Source organism: Apis cerana, linkage group LG1 (assembly GCF_029169275.1).
Source record: "Apis cerana isolate GH-2021 linkage group LG1, AcerK_1.0, whole genome shotgun sequence".
In the NCBI taxonomy this organism is placed as follows: Eukaryota; Metazoa; Arthropoda; class Insecta; order Hymenoptera; family Apidae; genus Apis; species Apis cerana.
In genome coordinates, this window is record NC_083852.1 from 11,791,792 (window position 1) to 11,813,669 (window position 21,878).

A 21,878-nucleotide genomic window follows, 5' to 3' on the forward strand; every position below is an offset into this window, starting at 1 on the left:
AAAGAGCTGAAATAAATATATTTTATATCATATATTCTAATTATAATAATATATAATTTAACAATATAGTTGATAATTAAATAAAATTAAATATAATAATTTTAAATACAACAACGAAAGAAAATTTTAAAGTATATTATTTTATTTAAGATGTATCAAAAATATTTTAGATCAAGGAACACAAAATAACGTGATCAGAACGAAATTATTTTAACAAATTAGACTTTTCATAATCATATTTCATAAATATTATATCGTGAGCTAAATTGTCAGATCTTACAACCAAAGAATATATATAATAACCTTTTGATTCCATAAAATCAATCAAACTTCTCTTACCATTTTCAACGTGAGAGAATTCCACCGAAAGTGTCTGAAAAGTAATCCAATTTTTAATTTTAAATTAATAATTTGTTGTATTAATTAGTACTAATTAATCCGTTCTATTCACCTCTATGTTTATCATATCAAAAGGAATTGTTTTTAACACCTGAAGCTCATGGCCCTCTATATCAAGGCTGAAATAATTTACAGTAGTTACGTTAAGAGCAAACATTAAATCTATAAAAGGAAAGCATTGAACTGAAATGTGAACGCCATTGTGGACAACATCAGCAGAATTTGGTAAATGAATGTCTGAAGCATTTGGCTCGTGTAGTCGTCCCACGTTGTTCGCCATTAAAAAGAAATTCTAAAAATTGAATAAAATAAAAAATATATATAATGAATATAAAATATTTTAAAATCATATTTAATTTTATTTATTACATAATTTGTTTTTATAGTAAATTACGAACTTTCGTACCACCGAGGGATATGGCTCAATGGCAAGACACGTCGGTGTTAGGTAAGCCTTTCTATTTTTCTTCAACATTTTATTAAAATTTATAGGATCTGCTTCTATCAGAAGACCACTCCAATTAAAGAATCGTTCTAATACTAAGGTATTACTTCGAGTTTCTCCATCATAAGCACCACATTCTACGAAGAAACCATTTTTCTACACGAAATTAATATTATAATATTAACTATTTGTTCAAATAATAAAAAAATTTTAATGTTTTGAGGCCATTAATAATATTTTTTATTTAATTAAGTTCATGTAAAAAGAAAAATATTAATTGATGATTAATTGATACTACCTTATCTTTGAAAATTTTTCGAATAACACTCGCTTGACCCATTGATGGGTCATTGATTTCTGGATTTTCAAGATTATACGAATAATTCGGATTGTATTTCCAAAGTATCCAATATCGTCGAATATCGGTTATGTATTGCTGCCAATTTGTTGGATTTGATGGTGATTGTATCTTATTATTATACCATTTAACACCTAACAATAATCATATAAATTAGTTTAATAAAAACATTGTATAAATACTTAGAATTAAACTTTTAGAAAAAATTAATTTACAATTAAAATTAGAGTATGAATACATATTATGAATATTTCATGAATCGTTTATAGTGTTAATTGTGCAATTGTGCATGATTAGGTAATACGATATACATGTAGATTTACACGTGTTTAATTAAATTAGAAAACTACAAGTTGTATATATATATATACATACATAGTTTCATTAGATATCATTAAAAAATAACATAAAAGAATAATAAAAATTGTTTTTATTTCTTTCCGAAAAATTTCATAAAAGTACTTTTTTTATAATACTTCATAAAAAAATCATTTAAAATATTCGAAATGAAAAATAGTATGAATTAATTCAGTTCTAAAATTATATAATATTAATTATCATTAATATTACCAATTGAAATTGCTATTAAATATTCAAAAACAATTATGTATAATTAATAATTTATTGATTCTTTAAACAAATTAATGATACTTATATATTAACATTTATTTTATAATATCAATTTATACATATTTATTTTGAACCGATTTTTTTAATAAGTAATTATATTTATAAATATGCAGAAAAAATTAACAGATGGTCATAATAATAGTATTTAGATATATGTAAATACGAATTAATATTTCTTATTATGATTCTATAGTATTTCATTATGATTTGCACATGTAGATAAAACAATACGTTACATAACATAGTCGTGGTCATAAAGGCAGTAATAAATGATCAATAAAGATTATTTTGAATGATTAAGATATAAATCGCAAATTACAATTCATAAATCAGTCAATTTATATCAATTATAAATAATATCAGTAACTTATTAGTTTAAGATTAATATTATATTGAGAAAGTTTTAAATTCATGATATGTAAACATAAACAAAACATATAATATACATATATATGTCTATTCCTATTCGAAATCGTTACAAAATTAACCTAATTAAACTAACCTATTTAATTAATTAAATAACCTAATTAACTCGATAAAATTAAAATTCCTTCTAATATACAATTAATAAATAATAACAAAATAAGTCAAGAAACTTTTTTAATATTTTATAATTATTGCTTATTAATTTTTCTATAAAAATAGATTAATAATTGATTTTCCACACTCACCGTCGGTAAAGTTATACCATCTATTCAAAACTGTAACAGTAAAGATAAAATTATTATCAACAATATCGTAAAATTTCTTATTCACACATCAATAAAGATATCGTCATATATTTTTATAATTTTAAAATAGAAAAAAAAGAATAAAGATATTTTTAATAAAAATTTCTAATTCAAATGTTCAGATAATTTGTACTGATAAATTACTATGTGTTTTTAATAGTAATTTTTAATAATAATTGAAAACAAAGTTATTTAAATTATTTTAAATATATTATTCAAATATATTCAAATATAATAAAACTTTTTATTTTTCTTATGACAATATCTATAATTAATTTATAGCAAAAAGAGATTTACATACCATCCTGATCTAGCTCCTCTAAATATGTATTACGTTTTATCTGATCCAAAGGAAGATAGGATGCGAATAAGAATTGTTGAATTAAAATAATTGACACGATGCCTAATAAAGCGATAACTGCATACCATTTCCGTCCCCAAAACGTTCTGACAATCCAAACGTGTGCACATTGACAGCATTCAATATCCGGCATTTTTTTAAAGGATTATAAAATAGTAATAAATTAGTGCTATTTTGTAAGTAATAACGGACAAACCAATAAAAGGACGTAGTCCACGAAATTGTAACAAGAGACTGACCTCTTAGAGAATAATTCTTGGATCTTTAACATTGCTCGATCGGTAGATGTATGTAGTGTGATAATTGTTCAAAATTATATTAATATTTTCATGAATCACTAATAATTTTAGTTGTCCTCTTCAACTTTTGACAATTCAAACTTTAAACTTTCATCTTCACTAGTTATTTTATGTATACATTTTTTTTAAATTTTTTATGTCATTTTATATATACAAATAAATTAATTTTTTTTATAAGAACATCGAGTATATATATTTGTGTAAATTCATTATATCTTTTAAATTTGTTAAGACTTTATATTAATTATTTTTTTATAAATTTTTTGTCATTGATAAAAATTTTTGGTAAAAATTATTCAAATGATTTGAATGAATGATGCAAAATATTCTTATTTACTACTTTTACTTCAATCGTCAAAGTAGATCGTTATATATTTTAATTGAAATTATTGTTTTAAATATTGTTTATTTTTTAATCTTATTGATATTTAATTAAATTTCAAATTAAGCGAAATCTTGATATTAATTAATTGTTTATTGTTTTAAATATATTTTTTAAAATGAATAAACAGAGGTTATGATCGAGAAATAACACATAACTGTAAGATAATCACTATAAGTAAATACACTTATATTGCACACACGACACATGCACATTTTTTTAATCATTCAATCATTTAAATATCATTAACGGCACAAAAAAAACGAAAATGAATCCGAATTATATTGCAATTGAATTCTAAATGTCACATGCGTTCTTAATTAAAATTCTTAATTTAAAAAAATTTTAAATAAATAATAATTTTACACTCAATAAATCATTGAGAATGTTCAAGAATACTCAAATATTTATATATACTGAATAAATTAAAAAAATAAAAAGAAATAAAAATTCATTTAAATTTAGCAGTACTAAATTTAGTATACTGCAATATAGCCACATACTTACAAAATAACTCAAGTTAAATTGCGATATTGGTTTTATATTCCATTTATTAAATGATAATTAATAAAAAAAATATAAAACCAATATAAATTAATTTTTAATATATAATTAATAGAAAATAGCAAATATTAAATAACAAATATTTCTCACGTTAAATTATTTCAATAAAAATAATATATGTACTTTACGTGCAAATTTCAACAGTATTTAATTATATGGATAAGATTTAATATGAAATACATGTATATTATGAATAAATAGAACAAAATAATTTATAAAATATTTCTATTAAATGAATTAATCAATGCATAAAAAATCTATTATAAATAATAAAATATGAAACATATTTTTTTTAGTGAAAAAAAGTGTTAATCAAAACTAATCTTAATGAATTATCTACAGAGTAAATACAAATTATCAAATGCAGATAAATAATTATTTATTTTTGACTATTGATAAAATCGAATTATGAAAATATTTTGGATATTCTAAAAATAATATAAAATTATAAATTATGTATAAAAACAATAAGTCATAACAATACCTTTCTTCTATAATAAACATGCAAAATTTAATTGATTAATATGCAAAAAATAAAAGTAAAAAAAAATCCATAACGAAAATAATCATTTACATATTATTAAAAAATAAAATAAAAGATATATGGTATAACGTAATACGTCTTTCTCATACGAACGTTATAGACTAACTGCAAGCGTTTGCTTATTTCCTTACCTATATATCTTTCAATCGAAATATGTAATATATGGTACATATATATATGTCGTATATATAATATGTTCCATATAAATAAAATCTAAACTAACCTAAATTATGATTACTTTTTTATAAATAAATAAAAATTTTAAATATTGAATATTATTAATAATTATTAAATACAATAATATATTATTAATCGTTTAATTAAATAAATTTACTTTTTACATTTACACATTTAAATAATAGTGATGTGTTAGGTTATACATAATATATAAATATATAAATATATTTTGCTTTAAATATTTTTACAAGAATAATTCATTCAATATTAAAATTTACAAATCAAAAATCTAACAATTTAAGAAAAATGGCAGAAAAAAGTCATTGTATGTATTTTGTAAAAAAAAAGAAACGTTATTGTCGTATGACAGTAAAAACAGGAAACAAATTTTGTGGTGAACATCAAGAAGTTTCATTAGATTGTTTAGACAAGCAAAAATCTCAAAATAAACGAATAAAATGTCCACTTGATCCAACACAGTAAGTTTATATCTTTTACTATAAGTATTTTATAGAAATATAAAATTTAATTAAATTATTTCTAGTACATGTTATGAGTCTAAGATATCTAAACATTTAAAAGTATGTAATGCAAAGCGTTTAATTGATGCACAACCATCATTTATTGTAAAAGGAATTAATTCTAATGAAATATGTGAAACATCACAACGTGTTCCACTTTCTGAATTAAATGAACTCATTATAAATACAGTTATAGATAAAATAAAAAATGTTTATGGTTAGTAATTCTAATTTATTTAAAAAATTTTTTATTATAATTTTAAATTTTAAATATAAATTCATGTATTTAAAATCAACTTTAAATTTAATCTATAATTTTTTACTTTTTTTATAGAAAAATTACCAGAATTTCCTGAAATAATATTAGAGCATCAAATACTTAAAGATAAAATAAATGATGTTTCTTGTGGAAAAATTGTTAAGAAGCATCTCATTCAAAATTCATCATTATTATCACATTTAGAATGTGCAAATCTTATAAAAGATGATACTTGTTTTATTGAGTTTGGAGCAGGAAAGGGCAAATTAACTTATTGGTTAGGACAAATAATAAAGAATAAAAAAGATTGTTCTATATTATTGATAGATCGTTCAAGTTATAGACATAAGAGTGATAATAAATTGAAGAATGAACAATCTGGTCTAATAATAGAAAGAATACGTACTGATATTGCTGATTTGAAATTAAATGCTATATCAACAATTCAAAAATTTAAAAATAAAGTTGCTATTGCAAAACATTTGTGTGGTGCAGCTACAGGTATATTTATAGTTTTTTTCCATATATATTCTATTATTAGAGAAATTATTAATATTATTTTATAGATTTAACTCTTAGTTGTTTAGTTCATGCAATGCAAAATGAACCGAAATGTAATGTTATTGGATTAATTATTGCATTTTGTTGCCATCACAAATGTGAATATAAATCATACGTTGGAAAAGATTTTTTAAAACAATGTGGATTTATACCAAATGATTTTACAATTTTATGTAGCATTGCTAGTTGGGCAACTTGTGGTTCTGTTTTAAACAAGGAAATTGAAACTTCAAAAACTCAAAATAATATCAAAAATATAAGGTATAATATTTTTAATTTTTAATATTTTCTCTTTGCTTTTTTTATTAGATATAAAAAATAATAAAAGAACACATTATATTTTTTAGTACAAATATAAAAACTTTAACTTCGAATGAAAAAGAAAATATCGGTCGTAAAGTAAAATCGATACTAAATTGGGGTCGTTTGGAGTATTTAAAAAATGTTGGATTTCAAAGTAACCTTATTTATTATACTACTTCTGATGTATCATTAGAAAATATGTGTATAATAACTACAAAAACTCAAATATAATAATTTATTATAATAAATATAAAATAACCAATTTTTGAACCAATTTATATATATTTATCACGCATACAAATATTGATCCTTAATAAAATTTATTCTATCTATCTATATGATGACCTAGATATTTTTGTTTTGAATATAATCGTATTTTTATTATATAAAAAAAAGTATTATATTTTATTTTTTACTTTTTTACCTAAAGGATCAATATTATTATTATATCAAAGTTAATATCAAATCAGTTAAAATACATATAATTTAAGTATGACTATTTTATTTATTGCATCGCTACATGTGAACACTGCACAAGACATTAATTTCTTTTACTATATACAACGCCCCGCCCAAACACAATTTTGTGTAACAGTTTCTATTGCATCAAATGATGTCCGTATTCAAGATGATTACGTCGTTAAATTAATATTACAAAAATTATACATATATTTCTACTATAATAATAAAAATTTAATTAATAATCAATATAAAATTCATCAGTAAAAGAACTATTTAAGGTACGTATTATATAATATTAACATTTTAGTTTGATAAAATTGAAATTTCATGATTTCATTTACTATTAAGTCATTTCATGATATTTTAAAGATATATTAATATTATATTTCTTATGATTAATTTTTTAAATATAATATAATCAAAATTTTTATAAAGAATAAACATTTTAAAATAATTCTAATTTAATTATATGATTGATACGCCACGCCTAAGTATAGATGACGCGAAATTTACATTTTTAAAAACTGGGATTTTTGAATTAAAAAATTAAATGTTATTTACAAATTTAAACAAGATACTATTTTATTAATTAGTAAATGAAATTATTTAAAAAAATGCATTTATTCCCTTCAGTCGATTTTTAAATTAATAGAATTGATAAAAGTTTATTAAAAATTTATTATTAAAAGTTTAAGCATTGAAGGGAAAATTATCTTTGTTTTTTTCAGAGGAATCTTTAAAATTTATAAAATGTCCATTTTAGACGAGCGAGAAGATTATTTGAAGAATCCCTTCTTTGTGAAGCATGAATATGGTGATTTTACACCATTTTATGTCACTGTCACTATCTGTTCTCTACTATTTGCATTTTTGTGCATTCTGAACATTGGATTTTGTTGTTCGCGTCATCGATATTATTGGCAGAGTCCTCATACTGGTGAGTTTCAATATCAATATAATAAAGTATTTCATTTTCTTACAATGAATTATCAATGTTTATCTTTTTATTTAATTAGGAAACAGATGGATTCAACCATTATGGACAGTATTACCGCATAAAACACCACCTTTGGATTTAACTGAATTAGAACCAGGACGTGCTTTTGAGGCACAAGAGAAACAAGAGGTTTTACAATATCACGATCCAAAGCCATACGGAACTGCACCACAAACACAAGAATATATGGAGATGCAAAAACGTGAGAGTGAAATTTAATTAAATATTAATTTTGATATTATATATATAAGTAAACAAACATTCAAAAGTCGAATTCAAATATTCAATTAAAAACACTGTACAAATTGATCTATATATATATACACATACAAATTGATTTATATATAATAGTCGAAGCCGAAAAATAATTGTACAAAGTGCACAAAAACTATACATTTTTAAAAATCATATCAAGATGGGATTGCATATTTTTTGGCCAGCAACTACTTGTTTAACACTTTTTGTTGTTTGTATAATAATAATCTTATTGAAATACGGTTCACAAATTTGTAAAATACGGCATACAGCATTGCCATCTGACCGAGAATGGGAAGAAAAAGCATATTCACGAAAACTTTCAATTTCCATGGCATAAAGTTAGATAGATATCACCATATGTTTTCATATGTCATCTAATTCATAATAGCAAAGAATTTAGATTAAAATTAGGATATATTTTAACATATAGATATATGCTTATTCTATATTTAATAATATTTCAAATCTAAAAACTATTTTTCACAAATATGCTTTAAAAAAATTACTTAAACACTTATACATATGTATAATATACATATGTATAATATATATATATGTATAATATACATATATATCAGTGTTTTATTTTAAAATAATGTAATTGTGTGCCTTAAAAAATAATTTTGTCTTTTATACATTACCTTTTATGCATTTTAGCATAAGAAATTTTAATGAATCTTCGTTTATCTATATAAAATATTATAGTTATTTGTGTCATGAAAATTAATTTTTTTCCAATACAATATTAATAATATACAATTAATAATTAAATAAAAAATAAATAGATCATATATTTGTTTACACAATAATTTTAAGAAAATAAGCAATATATAATTTTTACATTTTATATAATTTGAAAATATATTTCATGACACAATATAAAAAAAAAATAGAATATTTGTAAAGAAAGACTATGTAATTATATTAAAAGATCTGTAATCCGTCCCATTTTTTAAGGTTTAGTATTTTTTATAAAACAATTTTATAATTATCTGCAAACTTTTGTATTTTTTTATATGTTTTTCATATAAATAAAAAATGCTTATCTTTACATAAAATATATGTATATTTAATGTATCTTCTATTAATTAGGAATTTGATTAATTTGTGTTCACTAAAAACATAAAATTAATCAATAATTTTTATATATAATATTTAGTTTTTATTGACAACATTGGATTTTTATTACATGTGTAATGGTTACACAATTATTTAATAAGTAAGTAGATACATTATACAATTTTTTCATTCAATTATAACGTCAGCTTGTAAATAAATTACTGACAATGATTTCGCACGAGCTACGAGATATTTAATTTGGAAATATGAATTTGATTTGATTGCCTAGGCAACTAAAACTTAAACTTCCTATTAAAGATATCTTTTTTTTTTTTGAATTCTTCTTAACTAACTAATTTTTCATTTTTTTTCTTTTGATCTGATATAAATTCGTTCGCTACTATTCTATAGAAAAGTACCGAACAGAATTCTTCTTCATTTATGATTTGATTTTAAATTCATCAACGAGTTTAATCTATATATCAACATGGATGCATAATGATTAAAAAACTTTGAATGATATACTCAAAAGATCAATAAGATCAATTTTTGGAAAGACTTTTGATTATGTTGCAAGTACAATGATGGATTAAAATTTGAAAAAGCAATTAAGGCTTCATACTTCAACTCGCATTTAAGAACAATTTAACTTCTAATCATTAGCATACCTTCTATTATTATTATGCTATGTTACAATGCGTTTAAAACACGAAGAACTTCCATCAAGTTCCACACAAAGAGAGGTCAAGCATGTTATTATTTAATTATGCTTTAATAGACGTTTAATAATAGTTAATTAGAAGAAACCATAGAATGTAGATAATGCTATCTTATTCTATCATAGATTCGTTTTTTTCATTTTTTTTTTTTTATGTATAATCATGATATGACGTACACGGTATATGTAGACTAATCTACGATCATCGATACCGATCAATACCATCGATCCGTATGTATTCGCTGAATATTTTTTTTTTATACAGATATACCGTATATACCCGGCATCATTACCTGAATTAGCTGATTTTATTAACTTTATCGAATTTTTCTTGTTTCGTATACATCTAGATTTAAAAACAAATACAATTTTGTATTCGGAAAAGGGGAAGGTTTGATTTCTATAGTTTCAATGGAACACCTCGTAGAGACGAGTTCTAATTAATTTAATTAGCCCCCAGATCTACGAGAAGCCTGAGACTTTTGCATTATGTTAATTTGATTTTTATGCTCATTTGGCTTTCGTTATTATAAGTTTTTCATTCAGAGATAATACGAGACACATATAAAGAGACTGTATATATTGACGTTTCATTTTATGCGAAGGTTACGTCTTGTCGAGAAGAATTATTAGTACATATCGGAGAAATGGTAATAATTATTTAATCGTGCTTATTACGTAAAACACTGATTCCCAAACTTAAGGACGCGGCAGTTTTCAAACAACTTTCCAATTAATTCGATATTTTAAAAGTTATTTAAATATTTATTTAATATTTATTTACTTTTAACTATATTCTTTTTCGTAAAAAAGTAGTTTATTACTTTTATCATTAGCATAAGTAAGTTTATATCTTGGAACCTCGATTACATCCTAATAAGAATGAAAACGTCCAGAAAGTTTGGAAACCCTTTGAATGTATAAGACATAATTAACATCAAACACGGTATATTTATCTATGTGACAATTGAAAGGATAAAATCTCTGTTCACAAATATTGTACCTGATTTTAAGTATAAATATTAATAAAAAGAAAGCCGAACAGAGAGCCATCTTAAAACAATTATACGCAGAAGAATGTGCGTAAAAAACTAACGAATTAAACGAACAAAATGTTCGTGTTAATGACAACATATTTTATTTTTTTTAGAGGAAGACAAAGTTAACGGGCATTTTATATAGAGACCGTCGATCGTCCACTTGTCTTTCTTTTTTTTTTATCCGTCGACGTATTTTAAAAGAAACTATTTCTAATTGGGAATTTCTATTATGCTATAATTGATAATTATACAACGTTGAAAATTCGTATGGGTTTGTAACGATGCATATATTCTAGCAAGAATATATTTTATAAAGAATCTCAACGGCAGTCATTTCGTGTTGATTCTTGAAACTAAAGATTTTACCACAGTGTATTATCATACAATTATCGTGTCATGAAACGTTTCATCATCGATACAGTAGCATAATATAATAATAATAATCGTAAAACATAAAAAAAAAGGAAAAATTATTTCCTTAAAATTAAAAATAACAATTCATATATTATAAAATATATATTTTGCCAATTATATTTACAATTTATTATATATTATATTTATCAGATTATATATTTAAAGATTTGACAAAAAAAGAAAAAAAAATTCGTGATAGTATCAAAGAATAATTAATAATTTTTAATAATTTAATTATGTCACTGTATCGAGGACAAGATCAGTAATATTCATAAATAAATCGATACACAGCAATTACAAAGTTGACAGAACTGTAAAAAAAAAAAAACGTTATTGAATCCAGCTATACTCTTTAATATATTCGTATAGCAATTATTAATATTTGGCCACATATAATGGAAGTAATTCTGAAAATAGCCAACATGTATAATCGATAATTATTATCGATGGAGTATATACTGACAGTAACGTTGAAACGTTTAAAAGTCAGATTTTATGATCGTACTTGATGAAATTTCTTTTTCAATTATAATCATTGTCAATACTTAAAATACAATATTTCCTTCTCTGTTCATTTGAAAATTAGAGTTCACGTGAAAAAGACAAGATAGTATTTTCGTTGCCTGTTATGAAACAGATCGCTGCGTACTTCATTAAGTGATTGATCGACGATTTTTCTCGTTTATTGTTTACCCGACTTCTTGCTTGCTCGTTCTCCTAAAACATAAAAATTATAGATCAACAGATATGTACAGTTATACATATTTAATATATAGATCTATATATTTTATATATTTATTATATAAAATTATATTTATTTTAATATAATAACTTTGATTGTTTCACTATTAGTAGTAAATTTACAATTTGCAAAATTGAATTATTTAATTATTATTACGATTAAATTTTGCTTCGACACTAAATTTTTTATTTATTTTTGTATCTTTAAAACTATAAAGTAGATAAGTTAATTTGTTTTTATGTTTATCCAGAAAAAATATTTATTTACTTTGAAAAAAAATTCTTCAAACAAAAAGAATCATGATAGTAAACAGAAGTTCTCTTTAATGTAAAGTTTCATTATTCAAATATTTAGTCACAGTATTATTATTATTTACTATTACATTATTGCTGGAGATTGCATGAAGTTTCAATAAGGCTAACATAGAGTATCAATATCAATAAATTAAATATATTATTATTACTATAATATTAATTAATATAATTATTATTATAAAATATTGAAATTCACATAATAAAAATGTGTTTTTAAAAATGAAAATGAAAGTATATATATTTTGTTTACATTATAATAACTCTTCAAATACGGTAAACATTGGATACTTTTTATTCTATTCTATCAATTGATTTTTTGCGAACAGGTGCAACATTTTTTACGTTTATTTTTTTAAGTTTGCGTTAGATAAACAGAGTGCAATGACAAAATAAAGACAAAATGGTCTTACTCTATTTCTACCTCGTTTCTATTTAAAACAATTTTAATAACTCATAATTTATTAAATAAATTTTATCGATATTTCCATATATATTAACTTTTATTTTGGCATTATTTTAGAATTAATCTTCTAAAATGTTTCATAAATATTATATCATCCTGTACAGCAATTTTTTAAAAAAAAAATTATTCATATAACTTATGGAACTTATATTTATATTCAAAAATTATAAACAATTATGTACACTCAAATTATTTTTAAAAACAAGTAATATAATATTATGTTGTACAATCGATATTCATAAATAACTAAGGCATAAAACTTGTTATAGATATTAAAGTCAATTACAACTGTAATAAATCTCTATGAAAATAATCATAGAGATCGTAATATTATGCATTAAATGAAGAAAAAAGCTTATCTATTTTCGAAATAAACTTTTTTTCACATAATCGTATATAACGAAAAAGGAGAATAAAAATATACCTTTGGGTGATTTTTTGGTGTTGGTTTCCGGTTTACACCTCTTGGTCAATCGACGCGTTTTTTCGCATGAAGTATCACTGTTCGCTTTTAAATTGTCCACTCTTGTCATCAGCTGATTCACGCATCCGCTCCACGTGCCCTTTTCGTACCGGCAAGCTGTATTCCCCGCCAAGCAGGGATAATCACACCATCATAAACTCCATTATCATTCATTCATGATACAAGTTAAGGCGACAACGGTGCACATCTTGCATTACAAAATGACACGACGCGACTATTGATTTTCTAATTAGATTTTTTTAAAAGAAATTTTTTTTTATGAATTTATACATGCATTCGAAACAGCTATATATAAAAAAATTTAATAAAAAAAAATTGTCATTCAACTTCGTAATTAAGGATGTTTGTATATAATTAATATCATTGTTAAAGAATGCTCTATTTAAACTCTCATGGATATCGGAATATCGATAAAATTGTTACATAACCAGGAATCGTGAGAATTTAATTTAATTTTCTGAAATAGAGTTTCGAGCAAACGCCCGCCCACGCATAGAATAGAAATATCTGCATGGCAATGGCGGCGAATTAGATTCTAAATGTCAGGTTTAATTGAATTGAAAAGAATAAATAGAATAGCAACTATTAATTAAAAAGTTTCATAATTTGTATAGCTATTTTGAATATGATCATTCTAATGTAACCATTCTTTATGATGCTTTAACGAGTTTATAATCATAACATATTTTTTCTTCGTTTTTTTTTTTGTATGAAGTTTACACCTGAATCAAAACGAGTCCATAACTTAATTAACTCTTGTATAATTTGAATGGAAACTTTGTCGAGAAAACGTTGATACATTTTTGTTCCGATTAATTTCATTTCTAATAGTTTTAGATATTGAAGAAACATTACCATAGAAACAATGCACCGTTGCCCGAAATCAAAAATAAATTAGATAGCGTCCTTCGTTCCATTTAATTAATTAAAAGATTTCTCAGACTAATTACTATATTAACTCCCGTTTTATCTAAAGAACTATCCAACTTCATTTCTAAATTTATAAAATGGTATATTTAAATATTCTTGTTGTTTTATCGGATTAGTTAAATAGTCCTTTAACACGACCATCTTTGATAAATCAAGCGTGATATTATATACTTAATATTCCATAACAATTTTTTTAATATTTTCATTTGATCATAATCACTTGCAAAAACAGGATTGATTTGAATTTTGCAAGCAATTCATGATTAATGAATTGAATTTTTGATCACGATAAATATTTATTTATTTATTTCGATCAAATAAATTTAAGATAAAAAAGTAAATGTCGAAAAATTCGAGTGAACAGCATTGCGGATGCAATGCAAGCGTACCTTTTTTGCATTTTTTCTGGATGGTCTTGGTCTGCTCGCACGACTTGTCGCCCTTTTTAAGGTTCAGTGTTCTGGACCGAGTGTTGGTTTTCGAGTCGCACTCCGACCATTGACCCTTCACGTATCTGCACGACGAAGTACTGCCGGATGCTGTGTCAACAGATGTAAAACGTCAATAGAGATAATTGAAGGCACAGCCGATCAAGTGGATAGAGAAATTTCCGAACGTGCAGGACGGCCTTTAATTACGATGCAAAAGTCTAACCCTTTTCTCTCTACATTGGCCTAGGATTAGCACGTTTATAAATAGTTATATTTATCTCTTCATATAACACGTAATAGTGGATGTTAATTTTGTGAAAGGCTATTCATTATTTAAGACATTTTTAAGAATTTTTAAGATAGAAAATTATCATGATGAACACATATACATTTTTAAAATATTTTCTTCAAAATAAAAATTGAAATTTAATAAGGAATATATATATATATTCAATATCGTTAATGATAAAATACACCATAAAAAGATATAAAAATATATCTTTATATGTTAATCTAATACATATAATTCTTATGTATGAAACCCATTCAGGATTAAGTCATGACTTTGTAATTGTTGAATTATATATTCATTGTGCTTCATTATACATTCATTGTACATTGTCAACTTCAGATTGAAGCTAGACATGTATAGCTTTGAATATCAATATTTCCTATGAAGTTGAAGAGAAGGAGAGACATTACGTTCATTGTTTTTTTCTTCACATTACCAGACAAAACTAAAAATAGAAAATCGAAACAACATATGCAAATGAAATCTGATACATATCTCCGAAAAATACGATTAATCTATTCATAATATTTAAATATTATTTCTTTATTTTCAATAAAATAATTAAAATTATATATCTTTTTATTTCATTGATTTTATCTTATTTTATTAATTTGATATATAAAATGTATTAAATTATAAAGATAAAGAAAATAAAATAACATTTAATTATTTACGTGAAAACTGTGTTAAATTGACATAAGAATAAGGATTAACATTTAACTAAATAATATAATAATAATAATAATACATCATATAAAATTAATGAAAATAAAATAAACATATAGAACTAAACTAACTATGATTTAAAAAACAATCCAATTTACATGTATATTTTTTAAATAATTAAAAAATATAAAATACTATATAAAATTAATAAAAATAAAATATAACGTGAAAATTATAATAATTTGAAAAAATTTAAAAATCTTTTTATAGATTATATATAAACAGTCCAAGTAAAACAAATGTTAATACAAACAGTACACATAATATACAATTTGAAAATTTTATTTTTTCTAAATTGCATATAATCTAAAAAAAATGTTTAAATAATTTAATTATAGATTCATAAAATAAAAACAAACATTAATATATAATTTAAAAATTATTCACACGATTTTTTATAATATTAAAACTTGCACCCATCAAAGCAACCAAAGACTGCACAGAAGGGAAGGAATATAACTATGAAACGAAACGAGGAAAGCAAATAGAAAGTTGCAGTAACCAAGAAGCATGGCGCGAGCTTCGTAGCTCGACCTGTAATTCAACGTGATCCTCGAAGTTGGAATTTCAGCAGCGGCCTTCTTTCGGCGACTTGTTCCATCCTGAAAAGGAACTCGAAGAAAAGCCCTCTCTTCTTTACCCCTCTTTTTCCCCCTTCCAAAAGCTCGATCCTGGACCGAATAAATTTCTAAGACCAAATGATCTTAGTCGAGAATGAAAGCAGGTGCGCGTCGCTGGATGATATTTCAATTGTATTCCCTGGCCGTGGGAGACGAAATCCGAAAGATGAGAAAAAGAATCGTGGAGAAACAAAAGAAGCTTTTCAGTAGTCGGGATTCGCGATACCATGTTTCAATCCACTATAAAAATATCTTTTTTTAATATATACGCTCAATCAAGTTTATTAATGTATTTGTCACGTTATTTTTCCTTTCATTTATTATTATTATTATTATTATTATTATTACTCTTTGAATAGCTAATTTTCAATAACGTCGACCCAATTCTAATAAAAACAGTCAACATTACTTGACCTAGAATGTATACTTGGAAACAAACACTAACTACTTTTCTTAAGATAAAACACCTCTGAAAAGATTCCAAAGAATACACAATGGACGTGACTTCTGTTCGTGTGGTATAATTAAAGAGGATTTTTAAGCACAAAGATTCGAATGAACGTCATGATACCCCTACACACCATTGACCTCTTCACGAAACAGTCTATCTCGAACACCTTGTAAACACTTATCAGATATATTAAGTTTCTTCATCTCTCAACGAAACTAACAAGGACTTTTCCCAGAACTTTCAAGATTTCAATCCTTCTCGTTGATCTTTCAAAACTCGGTCTATAATAGGAACTTTTAATGAAGACTTTTCAAAGAACAGTAAAAGTAAATAAATCTTGTAGGATAATTTCGTCGTAGTTGAAAATCAAAGCGAAGATTGTTTTAGATTCTTATTATAATTTTTTTTTTTTTAAGAATGAAAATGAAGAATAAAGAAATGAGTGAAAATTTTTTATTGTTCTCTATTATATTATTATTAGAAAGAAAAGTATAGATTTTGACCAATCATCGTATTAATTAATTTTGATATTTTAAAATTATTCAAAAATAAAGAATATGATAAAACAAAACATACTAAAAAAAGTATGTTTATATATATATACTGTAGACAAAAGAAGAAAATGCAAATTATTCAAATATGTGTGTATACTTTAAATAATTAATGAAAATAATAGTTAATAAAAATTATTATTAAATTTATCCTGATTTTAATTTTATTAAAAATATGAAAAATGTTGAAAATTGTACATAGTCTTAATTTTTTAATCAGAAGTTATATATCTTTGTTTTCTAAATTTCACTTTATTTCAACGTAATACGTATATGTACAGAATATTAATATATTCGTGGGATATCTTTGAAAGCTTTATTCTCAAGGCCAAAAAAAAAGCGAAAGTTGATATATACGAATGTCGATTGAGGCTTATTTATTAAGTTATAGGCAATTGAAGTTTGCATTAGATGAAATGAGACGAAAATAAAACAGGATACTCTATCACGAGTGTCTCATGAATATATTAATATTCTGTATTGTACCCTATAAGTACAGTAATTTTCCAATACATATCTACGGACTATTTCCATCAATTAATTAGTTCGAAATAGAACTATCATTCGCATTAAAATAATTTAATTGGTAAAAATTGTATTACTAGAATAAAAAAAATATAATTTTTTTCTTAAATTTTTGATTAAATTGTTACAAAATGACTTAATCGATATAGATTATAGATTTGTACGATCAAAAGAATATATATATATATAAAAACACCAAATGGGAAATATCCAAAAGTTCTATATGATGATCAACATGACAATATCCCTCTCCACTTTGTGGAGACACAAACAATAGAGTTTTAAAAATGCATCGAAGAAAAGGGATATTGGTAAAAAAATAATGATGAAACTTTGTTAACAAACACGGTTTTATAAATATTTTGTCATCTCATTTATGTCTGATCATTCTCAACACTTGTGTTTTCACAAACTTATTACACATAAATTTACTTAATTTCAATTACTAAAATATACTAATGATCTGTTTATGTATTATTATTGCATTCTATTCATTGTACTTTTATCTCATTTAATACTTTTTACTTTTTCGTATATATAACCAAGCATATCATCCAGATATTATTTATTATATATGTATATTTATGTAAAGATTCTTAATTAAATTTAATACGTACCTCGTTCTTTAGTGCCACGAACGGTTCGCACAAGAACTTCCTTGTCGTCTTCTTCCCAGAGATCAGATTCCGCTCTGGCGGTAACAATGATCATCAAGAGGGCGACACCGACCAGCGCTAAACTCCACCACAGCTTCATTCTGTGATACAAAAAAAAGAAAAATTAACAAAAAAATAAGAACAGTATAAATTAACATCTTGTTAATTATATATTTTTAATCACTATCATTTTAATTAATATTATTATTATTATTATATATCAGAATATTGAGAAATGAAATTAGATAAATATTCAACGAAAAAAAAATTCTATCTACTTAAAGTGAAGAATGGTTAAAACCGAAGTAAAAGCATCGCATCTTGTAGATTACTTAAAAATTACAATTTTACCATTGAAATATATTCCAATCATGATATAATCAGATAGAAAATAATTTCTCACAAAAAAAAGAAAAAATAAATCGAAAATGCAAAGTAGAAATTTTTTTTAAGCATCTAACTAATATATACAAGGTATTAATATATTTGTGAATAATTTTTGAAGGATCGGTTTTATATTTACATCTAAAATTGGTATGTATGAAAAACATCGGTAAAATTTCATTAAATCAGCGATTTAATTTAAGCGATTTAATTTTGTACTGGATGAAGCAAAATGAAGAATATATATAGAATGAAATGATTGTATGATATGTATCACAATTGGAAAAACATCTTGTATACTCAAAATAGATCGATATTTCAGTTTACCAACTAAAAATTTTCGCTGTTAATATAAAATTCGCAAAAAAAAATATTTTTTTGTTTGCGTTTTTTTTTCAATTTCATAAAAATAAATTCGAATGTTCGTTAGAAAATCGCGCTCGAATCAATTTTCTCTGTGCCAACATGAATTCGATGGTCGACATTCTTTCCATTTTTCTCTCTCTCTCTCTTTCGTCGTGAACATTTACTAACACATAGAAATTCGAATGCTATTTTTTTCCTGTGGATGGCGCGTTCGAAATTTACGGGTCAATTCATTCCCGCCATTGCCACGAGATTGGAACCTCCTCTCTATATGAGAAGAACTAATGTTTTTACAGTTACAGAATTCTTGATGGTTATTGTTCTCACAAACATTGAACAACGAATATGGCTTTCTAGCTTTTTCAATATATATATTGATCAAATATTTCTAATTAATATCAATACAAGAATTTATTATTATTTTTTTATCCAAGATTATTTTTGATCTAGTTATTATATTCCAAACTTCGAATATGGTGTGCATTAATAATATGTGTCTTAACGAATAATAATTTTATTTTACGAATATTTTTGATCAATAAGTCACTTTTAAAAACATAGATTAAACAAACCTGTAGTTTGCATATCATCTGAGAGTTTCACTGTTTCATTTATCGTAATTTGTAAAATTTTGTAATCGCCTAATGAGAAATAATAATTGCCAAAACTGCAATTGCCTCGATGAATTCTCATAATTATTGAAATCAACAGAAAAGAGCTCTGTAGCGGAAGAATCACAATAAATGAACGGTTAAATGTTTTCTATCTTAATATTCGATTAAATAGAATTTGTCGAAAACAAATGGAAATTTATTCTGCGGAATATCACATACCTAATTGTACATACATATATATTCAACATATACAAATGCTTTCAGGATGAAATGAATAAAGTAACCAAAATATTTTTATAAATAATAAACTAATTATAAAAATTATAAAATAAAATTTTGACAATAGTTAATATATTATATTTTTTCACTTGATAAAAAATTTTGAAAAAAATTTCAATATCACTAACGAATTAAGAGTGAATGTAAAAAATGATTCAATATAAAAAAAAAAGAAGAAAATCCAAAAATTGCTAAAACAGTTCAACTCTATCTATTTCTCTTTAGATGACATTATTATTCATGAAAAAGTAGCCATATTTTACGTGTCTTACTTTGTATGTATACTGATATTTGACACAGATGTATGCACGATTTAAATCGTCATGTTAATTAATAGGGAAGTGCGGGGGCGAGAAAATTATACCGAAAGCAATTCGTCGCCCTTCCACGGGAGGAAACGTTCGTTTGTCTCTTACATTTGCACCGCAATTACTGAAATCTTGTCCATTTGTGTCAACGATTTCGACAATCAATGTCAATGAAACAATGATACATTTATCTTATTACAAAGCTACTTTGCGGTGCAATCAATCGAAATTGTTCGGACAATAAACGCCGAATAAACCAACTTACATGTACCAACAGTCTTACTTTTACACATTGTTGAGAGAAAGTTAATTTTACGTTATTGATCAAATGTTCATGATTTCAAAAAACGATGAGAACTGAAACACTTTATTTATGACTGTTTCCTTTTCATTACAAGTATTTTTTAAATTAATAATAAAATATATATTAAAAAATATTTTTAAAAAAATATTGATAATTATTACTAATAATTTTAAGATTAATCGTAATATTAATGATATTAACGATAAAATTAACGAAATTGAATTATTAAATTGTGTTTATTTAAATAGTGAAATAAATAACTACAAATAACGAAAAAATTCATTGGACTTCTACCTTTGATGGCGAATCATCATTTGGATAAATAACTATCAAAAAAGTTCGAAAGAAAAATATATATTCGATTTCTCATAAAAAAAGAAATTATGAATAAAGAAACAATCTTGTTTTGAAGAACAGTCGCGACAATTGAACGTCTCTAATGAATGCCACGTTTTAATTAATTTCCTAAAAGAAACTCCAGAAAGACGATATCGATTCAGTTACTCGCAGTTATTGAAACTGGGGATTGAGAGAACAAAGTAGGATAGAACGAAGGGAAGGGGTATAGGAAAGCTTTGAGAGGGAAGGAAGAGGAGAGAAGTACTATGCAAATTTTTATTGCTACGCGTTGTACAGTTAACTTTGAATCATTTTCACTAATGAGCTCCCCTAGAAAGCATTATATGAAAACTCCTAATTGTTACTCAGTGACTAACGTTGAACCATGAACTCAATTTTCATGAAATGGACGACATATATGTACATACATGTAATTACTGATTAGTAAGTACAGCGCCAGTATTGCTCTGGAAATTATGATAATTTAGCAGTAGTGGTTTATCGCACGCATTTTAGTCAGAAGTAAATTAAATATAAATTAAATGAATGGTATGAATGTATAAAACTATCACTTCTGATATTCATTGTATCGAACAAAAGTTTATTTTTATGAAACA

General features: G+C 24.1%; 4 protein-coding genes across 11 annotated transcripts in view; 2 read left to right on the forward strand and 2 right to left on the reverse strand.

Annotated features, from left to right (window-relative positions):
- Position 1: 1 nt before the first annotated feature.
- On the reverse strand, positions 2 to 4,793 carry LOC108001595 (protein Star). 6 transcript variants are annotated; one of them, XM_017062654.3, is made up of 8 exons: positions 4,654 to 4,793; positions 3,164 to 3,322; positions 2,865 to 3,010; positions 2,504 to 2,533; positions 1,143 to 1,336; positions 806 to 1,000; positions 452 to 691; positions 2 to 373 (listed from the first exon to the last, which is right to left on the reverse strand). In XM_017062654.3, the coding sequence occupies exons 2-8, from the start codon at positions 3,193 to 3,195 to the stop codon at positions 206 to 208; spliced, it is 1,005 nt and encodes a 334-aa protein (XP_016918143.1). In that variant the 5' UTR covers positions 3,196 to 3,322; positions 4,654 to 4,793; the 3' UTR covers positions 2 to 205. The 6 variants fall into 6 exon arrangements, with proteins under 6 accessions (XP_016918143.1, XP_061929426.1, XP_061929427.1 ...); XM_062073442.1 differs by having other exon boundaries at positions 3,164 to 3,438; positions 4,654 to 4,789; XM_062073443.1 differs by having other exon boundaries at positions 3,164 to 3,902; positions 4,654 to 4,783.
- Positions 4,794 to 4,954: 161 nt separating this feature from the next.
- LOC108001621 (tRNA:m(4)X modification enzyme TRM13 homolog) lies at positions 4,955 to 6,789 on the forward strand. The gene is made up of 5 exons (XM_017062699.3): positions 4,955 to 5,369; positions 5,435 to 5,628; positions 5,746 to 6,171; positions 6,237 to 6,492; positions 6,579 to 6,789. The coding sequence occupies exons 1-5, from the start codon at positions 5,197 to 5,199 to the stop codon at positions 6,763 to 6,765; spliced, it is 1,236 nt and encodes a 411-aa protein (XP_016918188.2). The 5' UTR covers positions 4,955 to 5,196; the 3' UTR covers positions 6,766 to 6,789.
- Positions 6,790 to 7,050: 261 nt separating this feature from the next.
- On the forward strand, positions 7,051 to 9,309 carry LOC108001597 (uncharacterized). The gene is made up of 3 exons (XM_017062659.3): positions 7,051 to 7,274; positions 7,725 to 7,933; positions 8,013 to 9,309. The coding sequence occupies exons 2-3, from the start codon at positions 7,747 to 7,749 to the stop codon at positions 8,210 to 8,212; spliced, it is 387 nt and encodes a 128-aa protein (XP_016918148.1). The 5' UTR covers positions 7,051 to 7,274; positions 7,725 to 7,746; the 3' UTR covers positions 8,213 to 9,309.
- An 81-nt stretch (positions 9,310 to 9,390) lies between these two features.
- The window catches only part of LOC108001619 (uncharacterized), a 40,109-nt gene continuing 27,621 nt past the window's right edge, over positions 9,391 to 21,878 (reverse strand). For 2 of the 3 annotated variants that reach the window (XM_062073464.1, XM_062073467.1), the window contains 3 exons: positions 18,629 to 18,768; positions 14,805 to 14,954; positions 12,155 to 13,581 (listed from right to left, as the gene is read on the reverse strand). In XM_062073464.1, the coding sequence (XP_061929448.1) occupies positions 13,361 to 13,581; positions 14,805 to 14,954; positions 18,629 to 18,767 (510 nt within the window). In that variant the 5' untranslated portion in view covers position 18,768 and the 3' untranslated portion in view covers positions 12,155 to 13,360. Of the gene's footprint in view, positions 13,582 to 14,804; positions 14,955 to 18,628; positions 18,769 to 21,878 lie in introns of all 3 variants that reach the window. The other variant, XM_017062696.3, reaches the window with a different exon arrangement.

What these genes read in the sequence shown, in the direction of transcription:
- LOC108001595 (XM_017062653.3), bottom strand. Translation starts at nt 3,057, where the DNA reads ATGCCGGATATTGAATGCTGTCAATGTGCACACGTTTGGATTGTCAGA. An exon ending in AGAGGAGCTAGATCAGGATG is followed by an intron (nt 2,534 to 2,864) that starts GTATGTAAATCT and finishes TTACTGTTACAG; the next exon opens with TTTTGAATAGATGGTATAAC. An exon ending in TTGATATGATAAACATAGAG is followed by an intron (nt 374 to 451) that starts GTGAATAGAACG and finishes ATTACTTTTCAG; the next exon opens with ACACTTTCGGTGGAATTCTC.
- LOC108001597 (XM_017062659.3), top strand. Translation starts at nt 7,747, where the DNA reads ATGTCCATTTTAGACGAGCGAGAAGATTATTTGAAGAATCCCTTCTTT. An exon ending in TTGGCAGAGTCCTCATACTG is followed by an intron (nt 7,934 to 8,012) that starts GTGAGTTTCAAT and finishes TTATTTAATTAG; the next exon opens with GAAACAGATGGATTCAACCA.
- LOC108001621 (XM_017062699.3), top strand. Translation starts at nt 5,197, where the DNA reads ATGGCAGAAAAAAGTCATTGTATGTATTTTGTAAAAAAAAAGAAACGT. An exon ending in TGTCCACTTGATCCAACACA is followed by an intron (nt 5,370 to 5,434) that starts GTAAGTTTATAT and finishes AATTATTTCTAG; the next exon opens with TACATGTTATGAGTCTAAGA. An exon ending in TTTGTGTGGTGCAGCTACAG is followed by an intron (nt 6,172 to 6,236) that starts GTATATTTATAG and finishes ATTATTTTATAG; the next exon opens with ATTTAACTCTTAGTTGTTTA.